The 19,281-nt window shown below is 43.1% G+C and overlaps 1 protein-coding gene across 1 annotated transcript; it reads left to right on the forward strand.

Moving 5' to 3' along the window:
- The first annotated feature begins 12,642 nt into the window (after nucleotides 1-12,642).
- On the forward strand, nucleotides 12,643-18,700 carry LOC110530037 (regulator of G-protein signaling 21). Its single transcript, XM_021612805.2, has 5 exons — nucleotides 12,643-12,938; nucleotides 14,375-14,473; nucleotides 15,614-15,675; nucleotides 16,246-16,412; nucleotides 18,094-18,700. The coding sequence occupies exons 1-5, from the start codon at nucleotides 12,817-12,819 to the stop codon at nucleotides 18,352-18,354; spliced, it is 711 nt and encodes a 236-aa protein (XP_021468480.1). The 5' UTR covers nucleotides 12,643-12,816; the 3' UTR covers nucleotides 18,355-18,700.
- Nucleotides 18,701-19,281: the final 581 nt, after the last annotated feature.

Below are 19,281 nucleotides of genomic sequence, written 5' to 3' on the forward strand. Positions count from 1 at the left end.
GTGGGCATCACGGCTCGGTAAGAACAAACAAAGAACATTGCGTTCTGCAGGCCCAGGCATGGATCAAAGCTGGCGAGACATTCAGTAACGTCATCTTCACAGACGAATCAACCGTGGCCCTCGAGCAATTTGCTCAAAATTGCTACAGAAAAAAAGGAAGATCAAGATGATTAACGAAAGCATAAAGATGTTGATGAAAAAAATGCTGTTTTGAGTTACTAACACTTTAGAGTACTTAAGCATTGAATACATTTTAAATTAGCACCCTTATGTAGACCTTGCCACACCCACATCCGTTCGAAAGGGGTTGGAGGCGAAGGGAAAACAAATAAGTGCTACCAAATATAACCATATGCATTTCATAAATATTCAAATAAAGTGTGTACATAAAACGTATTAAACACATCTGTTTATATCACCTCCCCGGTCTGTTATGCTAACTTTTTCTATGCCACAAAATCTAAAGGTTGAAATGTCATGTTTTAGGTCATTAAAATGTACTGCGACTGGATAATCCCTGTCGTTTCTCCTAATTGAACTTTTATGTTCACTGATTCTCTGTTTGAGAGAACGAGAGGTTTTACATAGCACAGCCCACATGGACATTTAATAATGTAGATAACATGGATGGTGGAGCACCTAATAATGTCATTTATTTGGAACTGTTTTCTTGTATGTTGGTGGAAGAAATAATCACACTTCATCATATTGTTGCACTGTTGCCAACCTCTGCATTTATAGCTGCCATTTGGAAGATGGAGCCTGGCTGATTTTCTTTTGTGGCTGGCAGTTGGCACGCACCAATTTATCGTGTAAATTGCGACCTCTCCAATATACAATAAGTGGTGGATTCTTAAATTCAGCAGGCTAAGCTGGGTCCGATGATAAAACATGGCAGTGTTTCTTGACCGCATCTCGCACTTTTCGCAAGTTCAAAGTATATGTATCTGTGAACATTACAGAGTGTTCTTTAGCTTTCGCGGGTCTTTTTTGTAGCAGTTAATCTCGTGTTTTCCCCAATGCCAAATTTAGAGCTTCATCCACATTGTGGAGAATAGCTTCTTCTTAGAAACCTATCTCCGCTGCTTTTTCTAGATAGTCCTGAAAATGATTTCTTGCAAGTTGGGAGGGGGGTTCACACCTAGCTCAAGTTGGGGAGGGGAGGGGGGTTCACACCTAGCTCAAGTTGGGGAGGGGAGGGGGGGTTCACACCTAGCTCAAGTTGGGAAGGGGAGGGGGGGTTCACACCTAGCTCAAGTTGGGGAGGGGAGGGGGGGTTCACACCTAGCTCAAGTTGGGGAGGGGAGGGGGGGTTCACACCTAGCTCAAGTTGGGGAGGGGAGGGGGGTTCACACCTAGCTCAAGTTGGGGAGGGGAGGGGGGGTTCACACCTAGCTCAAGTTGGGGAGGGGAGGGGGGGTTCACACCTAGCTCAAGTTGGGGAGGGGAGGGGGGGTTCACACCTAGCTCAAGTTGGGAGGGGAGGGGGGGTTCACACCTAGCTCAAGTTGGGGAGGGGAGGGGGGGTTCACACCTAGCTCAAGTTGGGGAGGGGAGAGGGGGGTTCACACCTAGCTCAAGTTGGGGAGGGGAGGGGGGGTTCACACCTTGCTCAAGTTGGGGAGGGGAGGGGGGGTTCACACCTAGCTCAAGTTGGGGAGGGGAGGGGGGGTTCACACCTAGCTCAAGTTGGGGAGGGGAGGGGGGGTTCACACCTAGCTCAAGTTGGGGAGGGGAGGGGGGGGTTCACACCTAGCTCAAGTTGGGGAAGGGAGAGGGGGGTTCACACCTAGCTCAAGTTGGGGAGGGGAGGGGGGTTCACACCTAGCTCAAGTTGGGGAGGGGAGGGGGGGTTCACACCTAGCTCAAGTTGGGGAGGGGAGGGGGGGTTCACACCTAGCTCAAGTTGGGGAGGGGAGGGGGGGTTCACACCTAGCTCAAGTTGGGGAGGGGAGGGGGGTTCACACCTAGCTCAAGTTGGGGAGGGGAGGGGGGGTTCACACCTAGCTCAAGTTGGGGAGGGGAGGGGGGGTTCACACCTAGCTCAAGTTGGGGAAGGGAGAGGGGGGTTCACACCTAGCTCAAGTTGGGGAGGGGAGGGGGGTTCACACCTAGCTCAAGTTGGGGAGGGGAGGGGGGGGGGACAAACCTAGCTCGGCTTTAGACAATTCTTTAGTAAAGGTTGAATAGTCTATTGTTAAAGCTAATAGCCCATCCTGCTATGCTTGTGGAAAAAAAAAAACTTTTTCCCCTTTCCACGTTAAAGATTCCAATAGATAAAGTGTTTTTAGCCACAATCGGCCCCAACCCCAATTAATAGATGTGGGCACAGTCGATTGTGTGCTGGACTTCGGCCTAGAATGTTGAGGGTTCAAAACCTGCTCCCTGCTTGTTTCATTACATTATTATGCCGGTCTCAGAGCAAATAGCTAGGAGTAGGAGTGGTAAACACTGCTGAAGGGTATAATGAATGAGTTTGATACACCTGGTATTGGATATGGCTGAAAATAAACTTGGTAAATAGCGATTTTCAAAAATTAACTTTATGACAAAAAAATATGCACAATCGTTTGTCTCTACATTAACTAACACATTCCTCTCAATTGTACATTTTTTTGCTTGACTCGTTATGATGTTATAACTACTTACATTTGCTTCCCCGTAATGTTTTGTCAGCCATCTCTGCTGAAGTCACCAGGGACGGGTGGCCCGCGTCAAATTAGTTATTGGAACCACTCGATATGATTGGTCATATAAAAACCTTGGGACCCAAATGCATAATGAGTGCTCTACCTCCCCCTTGTGGTAGTCTGGAGCAATGACGCTGTGACACTGGGTACCTCTAAGTTACGCGGTGTAAACTGCAATCTTTTAAAGGAGGAACCACTGTATTTGCATGACATGAAAAATCCATGCCATACAGTATGCTACATATGCTATAGGCCTGTTGTTTACATTTTTGTTGGTGACACCATAGAATTAGGAATTCAACTGAACAAGAATACAAACGCAACATGCAAGTGTTGGACCCATGTTTCATGAGTTGAAATAAAAGATCCAAGAAATTTTACAAACGCACAAAAGCTTATTTCTCACATATGTTGTGTACAAATGTGTTTATATCCCTGTTATGAGCATGTATCCTTTGCCAAGATAATCCACCCACCTGACAGGAGTGGTTTATCAAGAAGCTGATTAAATTATCATTACACAGGTGTACCTTGTGCTGTGGACAATAAAAGGCAACTCTAAACTGTGCAGTTTTGTCACACAACACAATGCCACAGATGTCTCAAGTTTTGACGGAGCATGCAATTGGCAGGAATGTCCACCAGAGCTGTTGCCAGATCGCTTAATGTTCATTTCTCAACCATAAGCTGCCTCAAACGTCGTTTTAGAAAATTTGGCAGTACGTCCAACAAGCCTCACAACCACATTCAACGTGTAACCACGTCAGCCCAGGACCTCCACATCGGCTTCTTCACCTGCGGGATTGTCTGAAACCAGCCACCTGGGCAGCTGATGAAACTGAGGAGTATTTCTGTCTGTAATAAAGCCTTTTTGTGGGGAAAAACTCATGGCTGCGCCCCTGCCCAGTCATGTGAAATTCATAGATTAGGGCCTCATTCATTTACTTCAAATGACTGATTTCCTTACATGAACTGTAACACAGTAGAATCGTTGAAATCATTTAAATTGTTGCATGTTGGGTTTATATTTTTGTTCAGGATTACTTAATTCATTTAATAGGATCTCTATGGGTGACACTTTGATATGTGGATAATATGCAGCTGTTAAAGTCTATCCAAAGTGCTAAAGTTGAAGCATATGTCTGTTAGGCCTTTGTCTTTTGTTTTATCAGCACAAACTAGATTGAGCAATTAAATCCCTACTTGGGGTCTCCTTAAATTAAACTAGTTTTTTACAGAATGTGTGGAGCACAGTACCACGGAGGAGTTTACAAGAGGAGAACTCCATCAAACGTTCATTCCATAGGCTGGGATTCGCACTATGCAGCTGTTGCAAGAGCGCATTTTTCACTGGCTCTCCATGGCTCAGCGAGTGAAAAATCATGAACCGTGATTGATAGACAGCTTAGCCTACACTTCTTCAATTCAAACATTATTGTGGTAAAAATGCACCTATACATTTGTGAACAGCCATCCACAACAACCAGAATCCGTAAGGCTTGAATAATTGAGAGAGCAGCAGTGTGATTCACATAATTGTAATATTGATATCAATAATAGGCCTAAGTGATATCTGTATCATCCCTCAGGCAGAACAAACTTAAATGGCACCTTTTTTCAATGCAGATTTCAATGTCGTTGAAAAAAAATAAAGGTGTCACAAAGTATCCTTTCTGAATTTATAAGGAAGTAATCATGTAGTTTTTCTAAAGCATCAGTAATCTGACACCATTGTTTTAGCTGGCAATGTAAATGATTACAGTTAGAGTTTTTATATAATCTCCCTAACCCTGTCCCCACAATTCAGCCAAAAGTTTGATTCTATGTGGGCTATACTCGGCCTTGTCTCAGGATGGTAAGTTGGTGGTTGAAGATATCCCTCTAGTGGTGTGGGGGCTGTGCTTTGGCAAAGTGGGTGGGGTTATATCCTTCCTGTTTGGCCCTGTCCGGGGGTGTCATCGGATGGGGCCACAGTGTCTCCTGACCCCTCCTGTCTCAGCCTCCAGTATTTATGCTGCAGTAGTTCATGTGTCGAGGGGCTAGGGCCAGTTTGTTATATCTGGAGTACTTCTCCGGTCCTATCCGGTGTCCTGTGTGAATTTAAGTATGCTCTCTCTAATTCTCTCTTTCTGTCACGGACGTCCTCCTCTTCATCTGAAGAGGAGAGGTGAGAAGGATCGGAGGACCAAAATACGGCGTGGTATGTGTTCATCATGAATTTGAATAAAGAAAACACTGAACACTGAAACACACTATACAAAAACAATAAGCGAAATAATGACCGTGAAGCTAATGAGAGCTGTGCTGACACAAGCAATCAACATAGACAATCACCCTCAAACAAACAGTGCAACCCAGGCTACCTAAGTATGATTCTCATTCAGAGACAACTAATGACACCTGCCTCTGATTGAGAACCATACTAGGCCGAAACATACAAATTCCCAAATCATAGAAAAACAAACAGACTGCCCACCCCAACTCACGCCCTGACCATACTAAATAAATAAATACAAAACAAAGGAAAAGGCCGTGCTGCTGCTCCAGTTTCAACTGTTCTGCCTGTGATTATTATTATTTTACCCTGCTGGTCCTTTATGAACATTTGAACATCTTGGCCATGTTCTGTTATAATCTCCACCCGGCACAGCCAGAAGAGGACTGGCCACCCCACATAGCCTGGTTCCTCTCTAGGTTACTTCCTAGGTTTTGGCCTTTCTAGGGAGTTTTTCCTAGCCATCGTGCTTCTCCACCTGCATTGCTTGCTGTTTGGGGTTTTAGGCTGGGTTTCTGTACAGCACTTTCAGAGATCAGCTGATGTACGAAGGGCTATATAAATACATTTGATTTGATTTGCTTTGATATGTCCTACCCCGAGAGAAGACAGAAATCTCTCTTAAGGAGAACATTTTTATTGATCAAGGCGACTTGGCATGTAAATCCTTATTTGTACGTGTGGTGCTGTCTGTCCTGACTGGGCAATTGGGAGAGTGGAATCCATCACTATTGGCATGTGGACTTGATTACAAGAGAGACTATGAAACATTCATGGACCTATGATAAAGAACTCTGTCTGGCCCTCTTTACTAGCGCATCACTCAAGAGTGTCTGGACAATGGGACAGTGCATCGCTACAAAACACCCTGCTCACTCTCCTCCTTTTGGCGCAGTCACCTTATCTTAGGCTAACCTCCGCCGAGCCACTACAGCCTGTGTCCCGTGCCTAAAAAGGACCAAATTAAATCCTATAATGTCTGTGATTCAATATGGGGGAACAACAACACTAAAGTTTATTTTAAGAAAATGTACTTTCTCTTAAAGTTAGGAGTTATATTCTATATTGTGCTTAGGGTAGAAAGCATCCCACTGGGCACAGAATGGTTGAATCAACGTTGTTTCCACGTCATTTCAATGAAATGACATTGAACCAACGTTGATATAGATGTTGAATTGACGTCTATGCCCAGTGGACTCATTGGTCTACACAGCAGTAGGTGGCAGCATCGGGTCTGTGTGCTATAGTATGGGTCTGTGTGCTATAGTATGGGTCTGTGTGCTATAGTATGGGTCTGTGTGCTATAGTATGGGTCTGTGTGCTATAGTATGGGTCTGTGTGCTATAGTATGGGTCTGTGTGCTAGCATGATAACAAAAGGACAAAGCCTTCCAGCAGAGTCTGTGAAACTGTCAAGCTTCGTCTGCTGGTCAATACTAAACATACTAATGGCCATGGTAAGCCTGACCTTACAGAGACACTGCTACTGCTAGAGAGACCTTGATACATTTCTCTTCCACAGCCATTTCTCATAATACCACATTCTGTAAATATAGTTGTGTAACTTGTATAAATATAACTTGTTTTCTTCTTCTTCTCTTCCTCCATTTGCACTTCTGGTTCTATGTAAACACACACTGGCTGCTGCCCTGCTTTGAGACCTACACAGTATGTAAATGCCCCTGAGCTGTGGTTAGCTGCTAACCGCGTGGTTTCTCAAAGGAAATTATGGCAATTGAGATCAGCCACCTTGGTATCTGGGTGTCATTGTCTGCCTGTGTCAGACCCAACAAGTTGAAAGCTGAGAGAGTTTCTCTTCCTGGAAGCCTGCAGCTTTCTGGTAAGGTCTCATTTAGTAAGGGAGATCCCAGAGCTGATGGGCTATGCACACAACAGCTCAAACCAGCTCCCTGCAGATGTTTAATGTACATTCCAATGTATTTGGTGGATGATTGGAAATCGAGTCCAAGTAACTACACACATATCCAAACACTGTCTTCTTTCTAGGAAGAAGTGATCGATATACTGGTAACAGGGTGTGCGTTGAAGCTACCGCAATGAACTAGCCTACTAGTTTGCTTTACCTTACATTTTCTGATGTCACTTGTTAAATAATTATAACCCGGTTTCGGGGGAAGGCACCAAGCAGCATGCTTACTTGCCATTCAGAAACAGAATACCTAATCGGGAGGATGATGAAAAGGCAGAGGGAGCGAGTGTGCCAATGAGGCCCTAGGGCCTGATGTTTTTCATAAAGGGGCGTGCAGTCAGTGTGTAGCACCATCCACTATATCTCATAACCATCCTCTCAATATGTCAATCATTGACGACAACCAAAGCAGAAAGGGTTTCTCATTCAAAATGACACAATGTCCAGGGGACCATGACACAACCGCCCTGACCACTTGAGGCGACCATTTCGCCATGTTCCGGGGACATCCTGACAAAAAAAAATTTTGCATGCAGGGATGTTCCCTCACGTAATGTCCTGAGTCCTGAGAACCATGACGTGACGTCATGGTACCTTACAGGGAACTACGCAAAGGTCCCCCAGAGAACGTTCCATTGGGACCATTATGCTACGCCCCCTTTGGCCATCATGAATCGTCCCCTTGTGGTCATTGAATGCCCTATGGAGAGTGTCCTATCGGAACCAAATAGGAACCTTTTCATAACGTTCACTTATGGACATGAAAATACGTTATCATAACGTTATGCAGCGACCAAACTGGGATGTGTACTGAACGTCCTCTTATGGTCCTGTCATGTTTTAATGTTGCTAGAACGTTTTCCCAATGTAAGTGGTATAACATCTCGCTGAAACCCTTAAAGGATCCCAGTAGGAATGTCGCCAAATGTCTTTAGCAAGTCCCCTGTTTGCTGGGAATCCAGAAAGTTTTACAATAAGTGCATTCAACCAAGGAAGACGAGACAACCACAAACCACAAAGCACTTGTACCTCTATCTCCCTTTGTGTTGATCTCTGAACTTTGGTTATGTATGGTGCCAGTAACGTTTAACCCGCGTTTTTTTAAATGGTGCCATATCCCCTAGTGTCTTTGCTACACTGAATCTACTCATCCACCCACCCCAGCAACTACACTCCATGTAAATGAACATTTTAAAGCATCCTGAAACGCCACAGAGACAGAAGAACAGCCTTTGCTCTCATTGAGTTTTCATGCTAACGACGTGTGGCCATATTGCTTTTGGAATGAATTGCAGGAGCTGGTAGTGAAATAATTCAACTGTAATGGTTCTCTGAATATTATTTTGAATAATGAAACAAATCAAATCATTGGTGACCAGCTGGCAGCATCTATTCGGTTCTGCAGATGCATCGATCCTCCAGACATTCGGCCCAGAATACCTAACGAGTTAACCACACCTGAGCTAACAAACTAATTTGATAGACTTTCATTTTAATTGGTTGTAATGATTCAACTGTTAGTAATAAACTTGCCACAGCAGGACGGTGCTCTTGAGTGTTGCCGCTTAAAGGCCCAGTGCAGTCAAAAATGTGATTTCCCTGTGTTATATATATAAAAGTAGCCTACTTCTTGGGGCCTAGTGGTTAAAGCGTTGGACTAGTAACCAAAAGGTTGCAAGATCAAATCCCCAAGCTGACAAGGTAAAAAATCTATGGTTCTTCCCCTGAACAAGGCAGTTAACCCAGTGTTCCTAGGCCGTCATTGAAAATAAGAATTTGTTCTTAACTGACTTGCCTAGTTAAATAAAGAAAAAATAAAAATTAGTTAACAGACCAATAAAAAAGAGCGTTCCAAACTTCTCTGCCAATAACAGATACTCAGACCACTCCCAGACAGTCCTAGCAAAATTATTGCTTGAGAAATAGATTTTTGCAAATAAGCTATTTTTGTTTATTTTTGACCATTTTAATTGTAAACAATCACAGTATGGTACTTAATTGTTACCCAGAAATTATTTAATATTGAGATAAAAACAGCTGCATTTGGACCTTTAAGTGCAAAACAGTAACTACTTACAGCAATGGTCGACTGGTCGATCTCCAAGGGGCATTCGTAGTCGATCACCAAACATTTCTGTAAAAAACAACATCGATAAAGCCTTTTTTTGTTTTTTTGTTTAGCGCTGTTGGCGGTAGGTGCACTTGATTCAGCAGCATTAGCGCCGGGAAGGCAAACTGTTCACATTTTGAACCATTTCATGTGTCTGAAGATAGAACTCTGCCATACCCAGCAGGCCCAGAGAGCAAATCAAGTGTACCTATAGGCCTACTGCTGACCTATCAGATAGCTCAGATCACTGTGACTGCACAGTTTTTTCAAGCCATAGGCTGTATAAAAAAAAAAAAGACAAAAAAAGCCGCGAACGCATAACAAAGTCGATACGGTGAGATTTCAAAACTTGTAAAACCATGACTAGAGAGAGACTCAATGATAACAGCAAAGAGCTGCTGTATTAGTAAATTCATGTTTAATTTGTTATTCAGCACTGTCAACACATTGTTCGACACTTTTATAAGCCATAACATGTGCATTCTCCATACTTCCACGCACGCCACAACCAGCACTGCAGCTGCAATGAATGAGTATAGCAAAGTGTTTTGATAAGCTTGAATTGTTTTTTATTAGCGGCTTGTCTTTTTTAACAGCGAGGAATATTTCACATTCTCTGGTCATAGGAGTAACAACGTGAATTGGTGGATGAGGCAGAGATATTGCAGTGCGACTGTGTCCCCTTGTCTCAGAGGAGGGAGAGAGAGCGGAGGGACGGGTGAGCCTCAACGCTGCTCTCTCCCTCCCTCCCCTCAGACTGACCATCAGATGCAGGCCATCGGTCCAGTAAAATGTAAAAAAGCTAATTATTATGCTCACTCAGCTGTGCCTCACAAGTAATACAACAAATGATCTATTACCAGTGTTATCATATACCAAAAAATGTATTTCAAAATGGTCTGAGAAGAACAACATTGGCAGGGCAATTCAAGCATAGCCAATATGCAGTGATAATGTATTGGGCCTATAGCCTACTGCACAAACCTCATTGCTACATAGGCTTGTGTTTTATAAGTCATGTTTTTTTTCTTTTTCTGAACAGTAGATCTCGGCTTGCTTTTCTACGTTGGTGACCACTGACTTGCAGTATACACATAATGAAGTAAGGTAGCTAATAAGCTAACTCGGGTGGCAGGTAGCCTAGCTTTTAGAGTGATGGGCCAGTAAGCAAAAGATCGTTGGTTTGAATACCCGAGCCGACAACGTGAACAATCTGCCGATGTGCCCTTGAGCAAGGCTGTTAACCCTAATTTGCTCCAGGGGCGCCGTACTACTATGACTGACCTTGTAAAACAACACATTTCACTGCACCTATCCGGCGTATGTGACAATTAAACGTCTATCTATGTAGTCATCTAGGTAAAATGTTATTTGAAGGGACCAAACATAAGGGCTTCATAACTCATTCATAAATCATTCATAACTCATTCATAAATCATTCATAACTCATTCATAACTCATTCATACATCATTCAAAAGTAGTACATAAGAATTTCATAACTGCTGAAGTCCAGTTATGTCAACAACCGCAACTTGTGTTGTCTTGTGGTTATTAGGATGGCACGAGAATAGCTTATCCGCGATAAGTAGAGGAGGACTGATGATGCATTAGAGTACCATAAGATCCGTAGTTGGGTGTAGTGTCAAACGGTATTATGAACCAGGCCCATGGTCTGTGTTTGCTATGGTTAAACATTCAACTGCATTGTTCCCATTCACAAGTCCATCCTCTTCTCTGGGCTTCGGTGGTTGCTGTTTCTCCTACTCTCCTTTAAAACAAAGACATCACAGTTGTCTCTGTCTATCTGCGAGGGCACCTATTCCCTGTTGCTCTCCGCCGTGTCACTGTGGGTTTGTCTATCTCTATTAAACCACTGATGCCCTGGAAACCGCCAGGCCTCCGTACCCAGCCTTTATGCAAACCATTTTACTATCCATTCCATCTCATTCCACTCTATCTCTTCACTGGCTGGCTGCCGATAGCGCGGCGGAATCACAGCATTACTCTGTCAATCGGGAACGACAGCGCCTTGCACTTTGAGATGACATCTTGCCGATAAGTTGCAAAACCACCACCCCTCGTATTATCTGAATGAGGGGATGATGTTTCGCTCGTGGAGTGTTTAAACCTCTGGCTTCCTTTGAGGAGAATGCTAATTGGGTGTGTCAATTGTGTGCTGGCTGTTATGACGCAACACTGTTCATCTTTAGCAGTTTGCAGACACACGGCCTGATAGGACACCTGTAGAAGGCAACAACGTAGTCGCAGCAACACCATCGATCACTGTTAGATCATGCACTGTCAAACAACTACCCATATAATTATCTGAGATTATCATAATACTTGACAGCGCTTCATGTTTTGATACCCGGTCAAGTCACACAATACACTGTATACAGTATAAACACTGAGTGTACAAACATTAGGAACACAGTCCTAAAATTGAGTTGCATCCCCTTTTGCCCTCAGAACAGCCTCAATTCGTCGGGTCAAAGCATTCTACAGGTATGCTGGGCCCACAGTTGTGTTAAGTTGGCTGGATGTCCTTTGGGGGCGGGGGGTGGACCATTCTTGATAGATACGGAAAACTATTTAAGGGGGGAAAAACCCAGCAGCATTGCAGTTGACACACTCAAACTGGTGCGCCTGGCACCTGCTACCATTCACCGTTCAAAGGCGCTTACATTTTGTCTCGCCCATTCCCCCTCTGAATGGCACACATACACTATCCATGTCTAAATTGTCTCAAGGCCTAAAAATCCTTCTGTAGTTCTTTCCCGCAGTCAAATCAAGTCACCCTTTAGTGGCGTCATGGGTGGAATGTTTAAGCCCATAACCATGTGTGTGAGGTGTATACATTTGTCTCAAAGTAGATTTGTTTAAGACTACCAAGAACCATACTGTGTGACCCTGATTTAGCACATTGTCCCTGATTTAGCACATTGCAGTAAAAGGTTAGCCTGTCACCTCCCCTTCATCTACACTGATTGAAGTGGATTTAACAGGTGACATCAATAAGGGATCATAGCATTCACCTGGTCAGTCTGTCATGGAAAGAGCATGTGTTCCTAATGTTTTGTACACTCAGTGTATGTATATATATTTTTATTGTCAGATACACCAGATATGTTTAGTGAAATGTGTAATTTTACAGGGTCAGCCATAGTAGTACAGCGCCCCTGGAGCAAATGAGAGTTAAGTGCCTTGCTCAAGGGCACATCGGCAGATTTTTCACTTCATCGGAACGGGTTTTCAAATCAATGACCTTCGGTTACTGGCCCAACCCTCTAACCACTAGGCTACCTGCTGCATTCAAAGCGCGGGTTTGAACAGGTTCAATACACTATTAATACAGGTTCAAAGTGATTCAATACAGGTTCAATACACTATTAACACAGGTTGAAAGTGCTTCAATATACCTTTGATCCGAATATTTGCAACAGTAGCTTTGCATATCAGTCTATCACTTAATGCTTGATGGAGTCATAATGTAGGCCTAATCCAGGTTTGTACAGTATTACTAATGTAAATGCAGTATTTGTCTGGTAATAGGAAGTTATTGTTTTCTTTGAAGTTCATAGTTAATAGTTTTAAAGCAGGATGTTGAGCATGAGGGGGTTTTCTTTATCACTGATGCTGCGGTAAACTCAGTAGTTCACCTAGGTCAGGAAGCCGTGTGAAAGGTACAGGGGAAATATTTTAGCTATGCGAAGCTTTAAAAAGAGATGTGGTACAAACGATGGGGTTAAACGAACACTAAGAGCTGCTCGTGGTCTGCCTTCACAAATGCTAAAGTTAGAAGGAAGCTAGCATGGAGACATTTGTTTTTCTATTTCCTCAATTCAACTTTTTGGCCCCAAAGGAGGAAGCGTATTTCAAAATGCTTGGTCCTAAGGACTTGAAGGCACCGAGAATGAAAGATAGTAATTCCAGGTAGGTTTTTTGCACTTGAAATCTTCCTATCCTTTTTTATTTGAAAGCAGAATTCGATTTTTTTGTGTATTTTAACAATTCTGTGAAGCTTTTAAGACCTTGTTTCATTACATCTTGTAAGAATGCCACTTCCTTTATTTGCATTGCACAACAGCAATGGGAGACAGACAGAGAAAACCTTATCGCTAGTATGAGTATCTTCTCTTATATTGTGACTTTCTCCTCCACAACTCTTCCACTCATTAAGTGTTGGTGTTGACTTCATAATGTAAGGGGGTCTGCCATGGCACCACACTTGACTTGTCTCTACAGAGTGAGAGGGCACATGTGCATCTGAGAGCCATTGCCATTCTCTCAATAGCAGGAGATCAGAAAAGAAATGCTCATTCGTTAAGGTGACACCCTAGCACTAACAACCGTGAGTTCTGTACCTTGGTTCGTTTATTTTGCCTCTCTGAGTTCTCAACGAGACAAGAGGAGACGCAGAGTAGCTGTTAAAGTGCCACAGCGTCGTTTGTTTGAGGGTGTGAAGTCCTTTGGGGCTGTCTCGGTTTGTTGATACTTTTGATGTAGAACTGTGAGGCAAATGAAATGACTCTACGCCATGGGGATGAATTGTGACCTGGTAAAACATGTGTTCCTCGTGACTATCCATCATTTAACGACACAAAGTTGAACGACACAACCTCGACAGGAGGTAGAGAGGGGACGGGAAATGCAACTTTTCAATGATTTGCCACACCGTTTCAAGTGTCCGTCGGTGTGAATTCCTGCCCATGCAAATTCCCTTGAACGTGCTGCAGATACTGGTTCGTTGAGAAGAGGTGCAGAAGTACATTTCCCCTTGGTTGGCCTTTGTTCTGTGTCTACAGGGCATATGTGTGTGGTTGGTTCCTCGTTTCAGAATGATGGTTAGCACGCTGACACCATCTCACTTTGCTAGCATTCTCAAGGGCACTGTCCACCCCACACCGTCTCACTTTGCTGTCATTCTCAAGGGCACTGTCCACCCCACACCGTCTCACTTTGCTGTCATTCTCAAGGGCACTGTCCACCCCATGAGATGCCACTGCTGCCTTTAGTGAAACACTGCTTGCTCTGTTGGCCTTTACGTCATGTGGCCCAGGTGGAACGAAAGAAGAGGTCCTATTTATTTCCGTTATCATGTGATCGTCCATGTTAAAGGTCCTCGGCTTGAGTAAACAATGGCTGGTTTATTACTCTGTTGTTGTGATTTTGTAGCCTGGTTCCCAGATATGTTTGCGCTGTCTTGCCGACTGAAACAATGTTTAGCGTAATAATAACCATAGGAGTTGGCAAGACAGCACAAACAGGTCTGGGGCCAGGCTAGTGATTTCATTCATTATGATTAAACTGCTGTACAGTAAACCGAAATGTAATCATTATGTAAAGTGTTCCATTAACTCTGGTTGCAGATTGAAAGACAAGAGGTGCCAACTGAGCCTTCTGCTGACCAAGTCAGGCTCCCATGAAAACATCAGTCCAGAAAAGAAGACCACCACCGCAACCAGCAAGTAAGGCGTCAGTCAAGTGCAGAGGCAAAGCAATGGAAACATTAACATGTTTAATTGCCCCAGTTACCCAATTTGTATTGAAGATCATTTTCAATCTCAAGGGCTTTCCACACTGTACGTCGGATTTAGTCTTTTACGATTATTACACGTCACACTGTGCGATGTGACCTAATTTACATCAACTTGGCCAGATTGTATGATTTGCTTCAGTTCTGTCGTCCCATCCTGCAATTGGCTTGCGAGGCTAGGTCAGCCGGGCTGGGCTACGTCAACTGGACGTATCAAGCACGGCATCGAGAGAACAACAACAAGCTGACGACTGACAGACATTGCTCCTCCTACCTCTGTGAGCGTGCTCTCCTCGTCATGAGGAGCTCAACTCTCAAATGGAAGAGGAACATCACAACATGGAAACGCTAACACTGAATGTTAGGCCCATAGCTCCAATGGGATATGCGCCCCCAGTATAGTCATTGCTGGTTACACAATACAAGCGTTGACATGTTGACAGCCGACGTGTGTCTATGTTATTTGGAACTACACACAGGCCATTACTTGCGCCAAGTTTTCATTATCCGATGTGTGAATTCTAATTTTGAAGAAATAAATGCATGCCACACTGCACGACTAAGGCTCAACATTGTTGACACTGCCAGAACTTTGTTGGAGACTATGACCGCACACAGTCATACTTAAATGGGCAAACCCAAGACCCTGTCACAGTGAGACGCCCGACAATCGTTTTACGACCTAAGAATTTGCCCACGATGTGTACATGTTGTCTGGGTGGCATATGAGACGGCTAAAATCTTATAGTCTGTGCGGGCCTTTAAAGGGCAAGTTCAGCGCAATTACATTTAGATCGTTGTTGCCATAAGTCCTAAGCAGCATTGCCCAGCCCATAGACTACTACAAGGAAACAAATATCTAAATGTGTCATTTAGCTGAAATACCCCTTTAAATTCATGGACTATACAGTTTATTTTCCTCAATCCAAATACCATTGGGGAACAACAGAAGCTAGACATACTGTAGCCCACCATCGGTGTTCAACAGGCTTGCACAGAAAGATATATAAACAAATAAACACATCATTAGCAAAGGACTTAAATGGTATCTCTGACTCTTTTTTTTCCGCAGCATCTCACCGGAGGCAGCTCTGAGTTGGAGTAGCACCTTTGAAGAGCTGCTCAGACATTCAGGTTAGATTGAAACCGGCGATGTCTGATTTAGTCACAAATTGCGAGTCTATTTTTGTTCAAGGCACAACTTTAATGGGAAGCCACAGTGTCTTTAGGGAAATTAAAGGTTAGAGGAGAGAACAATGGAGTGTCACTGCTATATTTTTAGTGTTAGGTAAGACTATCAAACCTGTCTAACTTCCTGATATGTCTATTGAAAGAGTGTTTCATTACAGCTGTGAATAATTTTGCGGGGCTCGCTCTATGAGTCATTGAGATCACTGGTTGAATGTTCAATATTGTCTTTCCCACTTTCCATTGAGAGCAGGATGGGAATCTACAGAGCTTGACCATTTCTATTTTGAATCGGAATGAACCAAAATCAGCCAAATCTCAATTAATGCAGTCTGAAATTCAATCAAGTGTAAGTTACGAAGTAACTCATCCATAGTATCAGTGGGCACAGTGCAGATCCCTTTGTTGCCATTATTCTGGAGCAGTACATGTTGTTTTTTTATCCATATAAGCCTCACGATTGAATCCAATAAATCCAATGGATCATTAAAGAGTATGTTCTTCTCCCCCGAGTAGATGGAGTGGAGACGTTTTCTCAGTTCCTCAGAACAGAGTTCAGTGAGGAGAACATTGAGTTCTGGTTGGCCTGTGAGGAATACAAGACCATCGACTCGGATTCCAGGCTCATCACCAAAGCCAAGCAGATGTATGCTGTCTTCATTGAAGCCGATGCCCCAAAGGAGGTATATATGGTGCTTGAGAAACGAAACCAAATAGGCCTTGCTGGAGCTTTATAAGCTGTATAGGGTCTAGATGTTTCCCTGACCATGTGGGCCCTATTAATGGCAATTGGGGAAACTGTTGGGGCCACATCAATGGGACTTCCCTAAAGCTGCTAGTTGGTCAAGCATTCACAGAAAGATCAAATCTCAATTTTGTTGCTCTTCTATGGTCTTGATCTAATTCAAAAGGAGACTGGATGCAAATGCATCAACATTCACCGCTATACAGACTTCAACTTTTATAAACTATGCATTGGAATTATGCAGAGGTTACAATGAGTATGAGGCATGAACAAAGCCCCGAGTGCATGATAAACCTGTGGTTAAGAAGATGCTCTACTCCCCTAGTAAGACAGATATGACCATTACAGAAGCGTGTGGTTTAGAAGCGTTACAACCTCAGGCACCATTGGATGGAGACAGATCGTGACCGTGTGGTTTTCCTTCTCTGCGACTAGCAGCAACTGAGCCAGTGGAATGATTACCCAGACTCTTTCAGTTTGAGATGAAGATGTTAGTGTCTTCTAAGCTCAGTTGAAGAATAAGTGAGCATGACTTCCAAACCAAGTACAGGGACATGTATTGTGTCACAGAAGTGCATTTACATGGAGGGCTCTGCGTAACATAAACTAGGAAGAATGTCTCAAGGTGTCTTGGGCCAGTCATGAACTGTAGCTGTTTTGAGTACATTTACCCCTCTCCCAATGATCTTAAACAAGTCACACTTGCCAATAGAAAGGATTGGGTGTAGAGCTAAAATAACATGTAATTTCTATATAACCATGGGCATAATTTAATAAATTTGCATGAAATTACTCTATTTCCAACAAGCATCTCTCTAAGGTACCGCCCCCTCACGATTTCACAATCACCAGTAGCTTTCACCATGGATTTCACTCAAATTCTTGATTGTTTTTGTCAAATACTCTTGCATATTCAACATTAGGCGGAGACTACAGTGAGTGGCAATAGGACAGATTCACTTATATCTGCATTAAAGTAGTCAAAAGTTTAGTATTTGGTCCCATTCTCCTAGCACACAATGATTACATCAACGATTTTTACGCGTTATGTGCTTCAGCACTTGGCGGTCCCGTTCTGTGAGCTTGTGTGGCCTACCACTTCACGGCTGAGCCATTGTTGCTCCTATCTGTTTCCACCTCACAATAACAGAACTTAAATTTGACCCGGGCAGCTCTAGCAGGGTTAGCAATTTGACTTGTTGGGAGTCGTTGAAAGTCACTGAGCTCTTCAGTAAGTCCATTCTACTGCCAATGTTTGTCTATGGAGATTGCATGACTGTGTGCTCGATTTATACACCTGTCAGCAACGGGTCTGGCTGAAATAGCCGAATCCACTACTTTGAAGCGGTGTCCACATACTTTTGTATATATAGTGTAGATGCAAATAAAAAAACTGAAATTTTGAAGGGAACTGGAATTTGTTTGAGCGGACATAACAGATGTTTGAGTGATCGCAAAATCAACGGGAAGATGTGCTTTGTACAAGCACCAATTGGAATGAGCATTGCTTTTCTTTTGAAAACAATCAAATGGGAAGGAGGAGCTAGTACCATATTACCATATCTAAGGTTTGATTTGGGATTGAGCCACTTAACATAATAGTGTCACTTTACTTTTAGGTCAACATCGACTACGCAACAAAGGTGGCCATCCAGAAGACCATCACCACGCCGACGAATACCTGCTTCGATGCGGCACAGAGCAAAGTCTTCAGCCTGATGAAAAAAGACTGCTACCCGAGGTTCCTCACTTCCGAAATCTACCTTCGCCTCACCAAGAGAAAAGGCCCCGGGACCACCATGTTCCGCCGGAGGTCACGGTCCTGCGTTTTCAATGAGCCGCGAGGGGAGGCCACGGGCGACTCCTCTGCCTGGTTGTAGAATCTTAAACTGAGAGTAGCACAAAACACACACACACCCTTCTGATTTCTCTTGCAGTGCAATGCCTGTATCTGACTCGCTGTGTGACTCGTTGTTGTGTTTTTTAATGAGACTTTCTGAAGAGATTTGACTTTACAGCTATCAGTTAAAGTGTTCCCCATCTAGACACAGAATACTGTGTTCGAATACTAATATGCAACGTTCATCTTGATTACCGTTAAATGTCTTGCCACTGCTTGTATTAATTCAATAATTTATGATAATAATCTGTTATGTTGGCTTTTAGTTGTAAATTGTATATATAGTCTGGAGAGTAATTATTGGAATAAACAATGTACTATTAAAGCTTTTTCTAACGTTTATAACGGTTCAATTATGTCAAAAGGGACAAACAAAAAACATGACAAATAGCGACTATGACGTTAGTGCCTTACACAATCAGAAGGTACGATAGAAGTATTTGGAAGGAACCCGCTGCCGAATCACCCAAAAAAATGTATAGACCTCACTGAGCAAGTGAGTAACCACTCTACGATTAGAAATATTCACGTCATTGGCATGCACACGGTATTCCTTACAAATAAAAATATGTAATCATTCCAAGCTGCCAACGATCCCACTGAATCTATCTTGGCGGTGTCGAAATCATTACAGCAAACTGATTGGATTGTTTCCTACCCACTAAGAGTTAAATGACGGACAGTATTGGCTTCATGGCATCTTCACCATGGGAGTTTGGTGGGATATATATATATATATATATATATATATATATATATATATATATATATATATATATATATATATATATATATATATATAAAATGTTGAATATGCAAGAGTATTTGACAAAAACAATCAAGAATTTGAGTGACATAAAAAAATCCCGTATTAGTAGTAGTTGAAATTCCAAGACAGTTCACAGCA

This window comes from Oncorhynchus mykiss, chromosome 8 (genome assembly GCF_013265735.2).
Source record: "Oncorhynchus mykiss isolate Arlee chromosome 8, USDA_OmykA_1.1, whole genome shotgun sequence".
In the NCBI taxonomy this organism is placed as follows: Eukaryota; Metazoa; Chordata; class Actinopteri; order Salmoniformes; family Salmonidae; genus Oncorhynchus; species Oncorhynchus mykiss.

What these genes read in the sequence shown, in the direction of transcription:
- LOC110530037 (XM_021612805.2), top strand. Translation starts at nt 12,817, where the DNA reads ATGGAGACATTTGTTTTTCTATTTCCTCAATTCAACTTTTTGGCCCCA. An exon ending in ATGAAAGATAGTAATTCCAG is followed by an intron (nt 12,939 to 14,374) that starts GTAGGTTTTTTG and finishes CTCTGGTTGCAG; the next exon opens with ATTGAAAGACAAGAGGTGCC. An exon ending in ACCACCACCGCAACCAGCAA is followed by an intron (nt 14,474 to 15,613) that starts GTAAGGCGTCAG and finishes TTTTTTCCGCAG; the next exon opens with CATCTCACCGGAGGCAGCTC.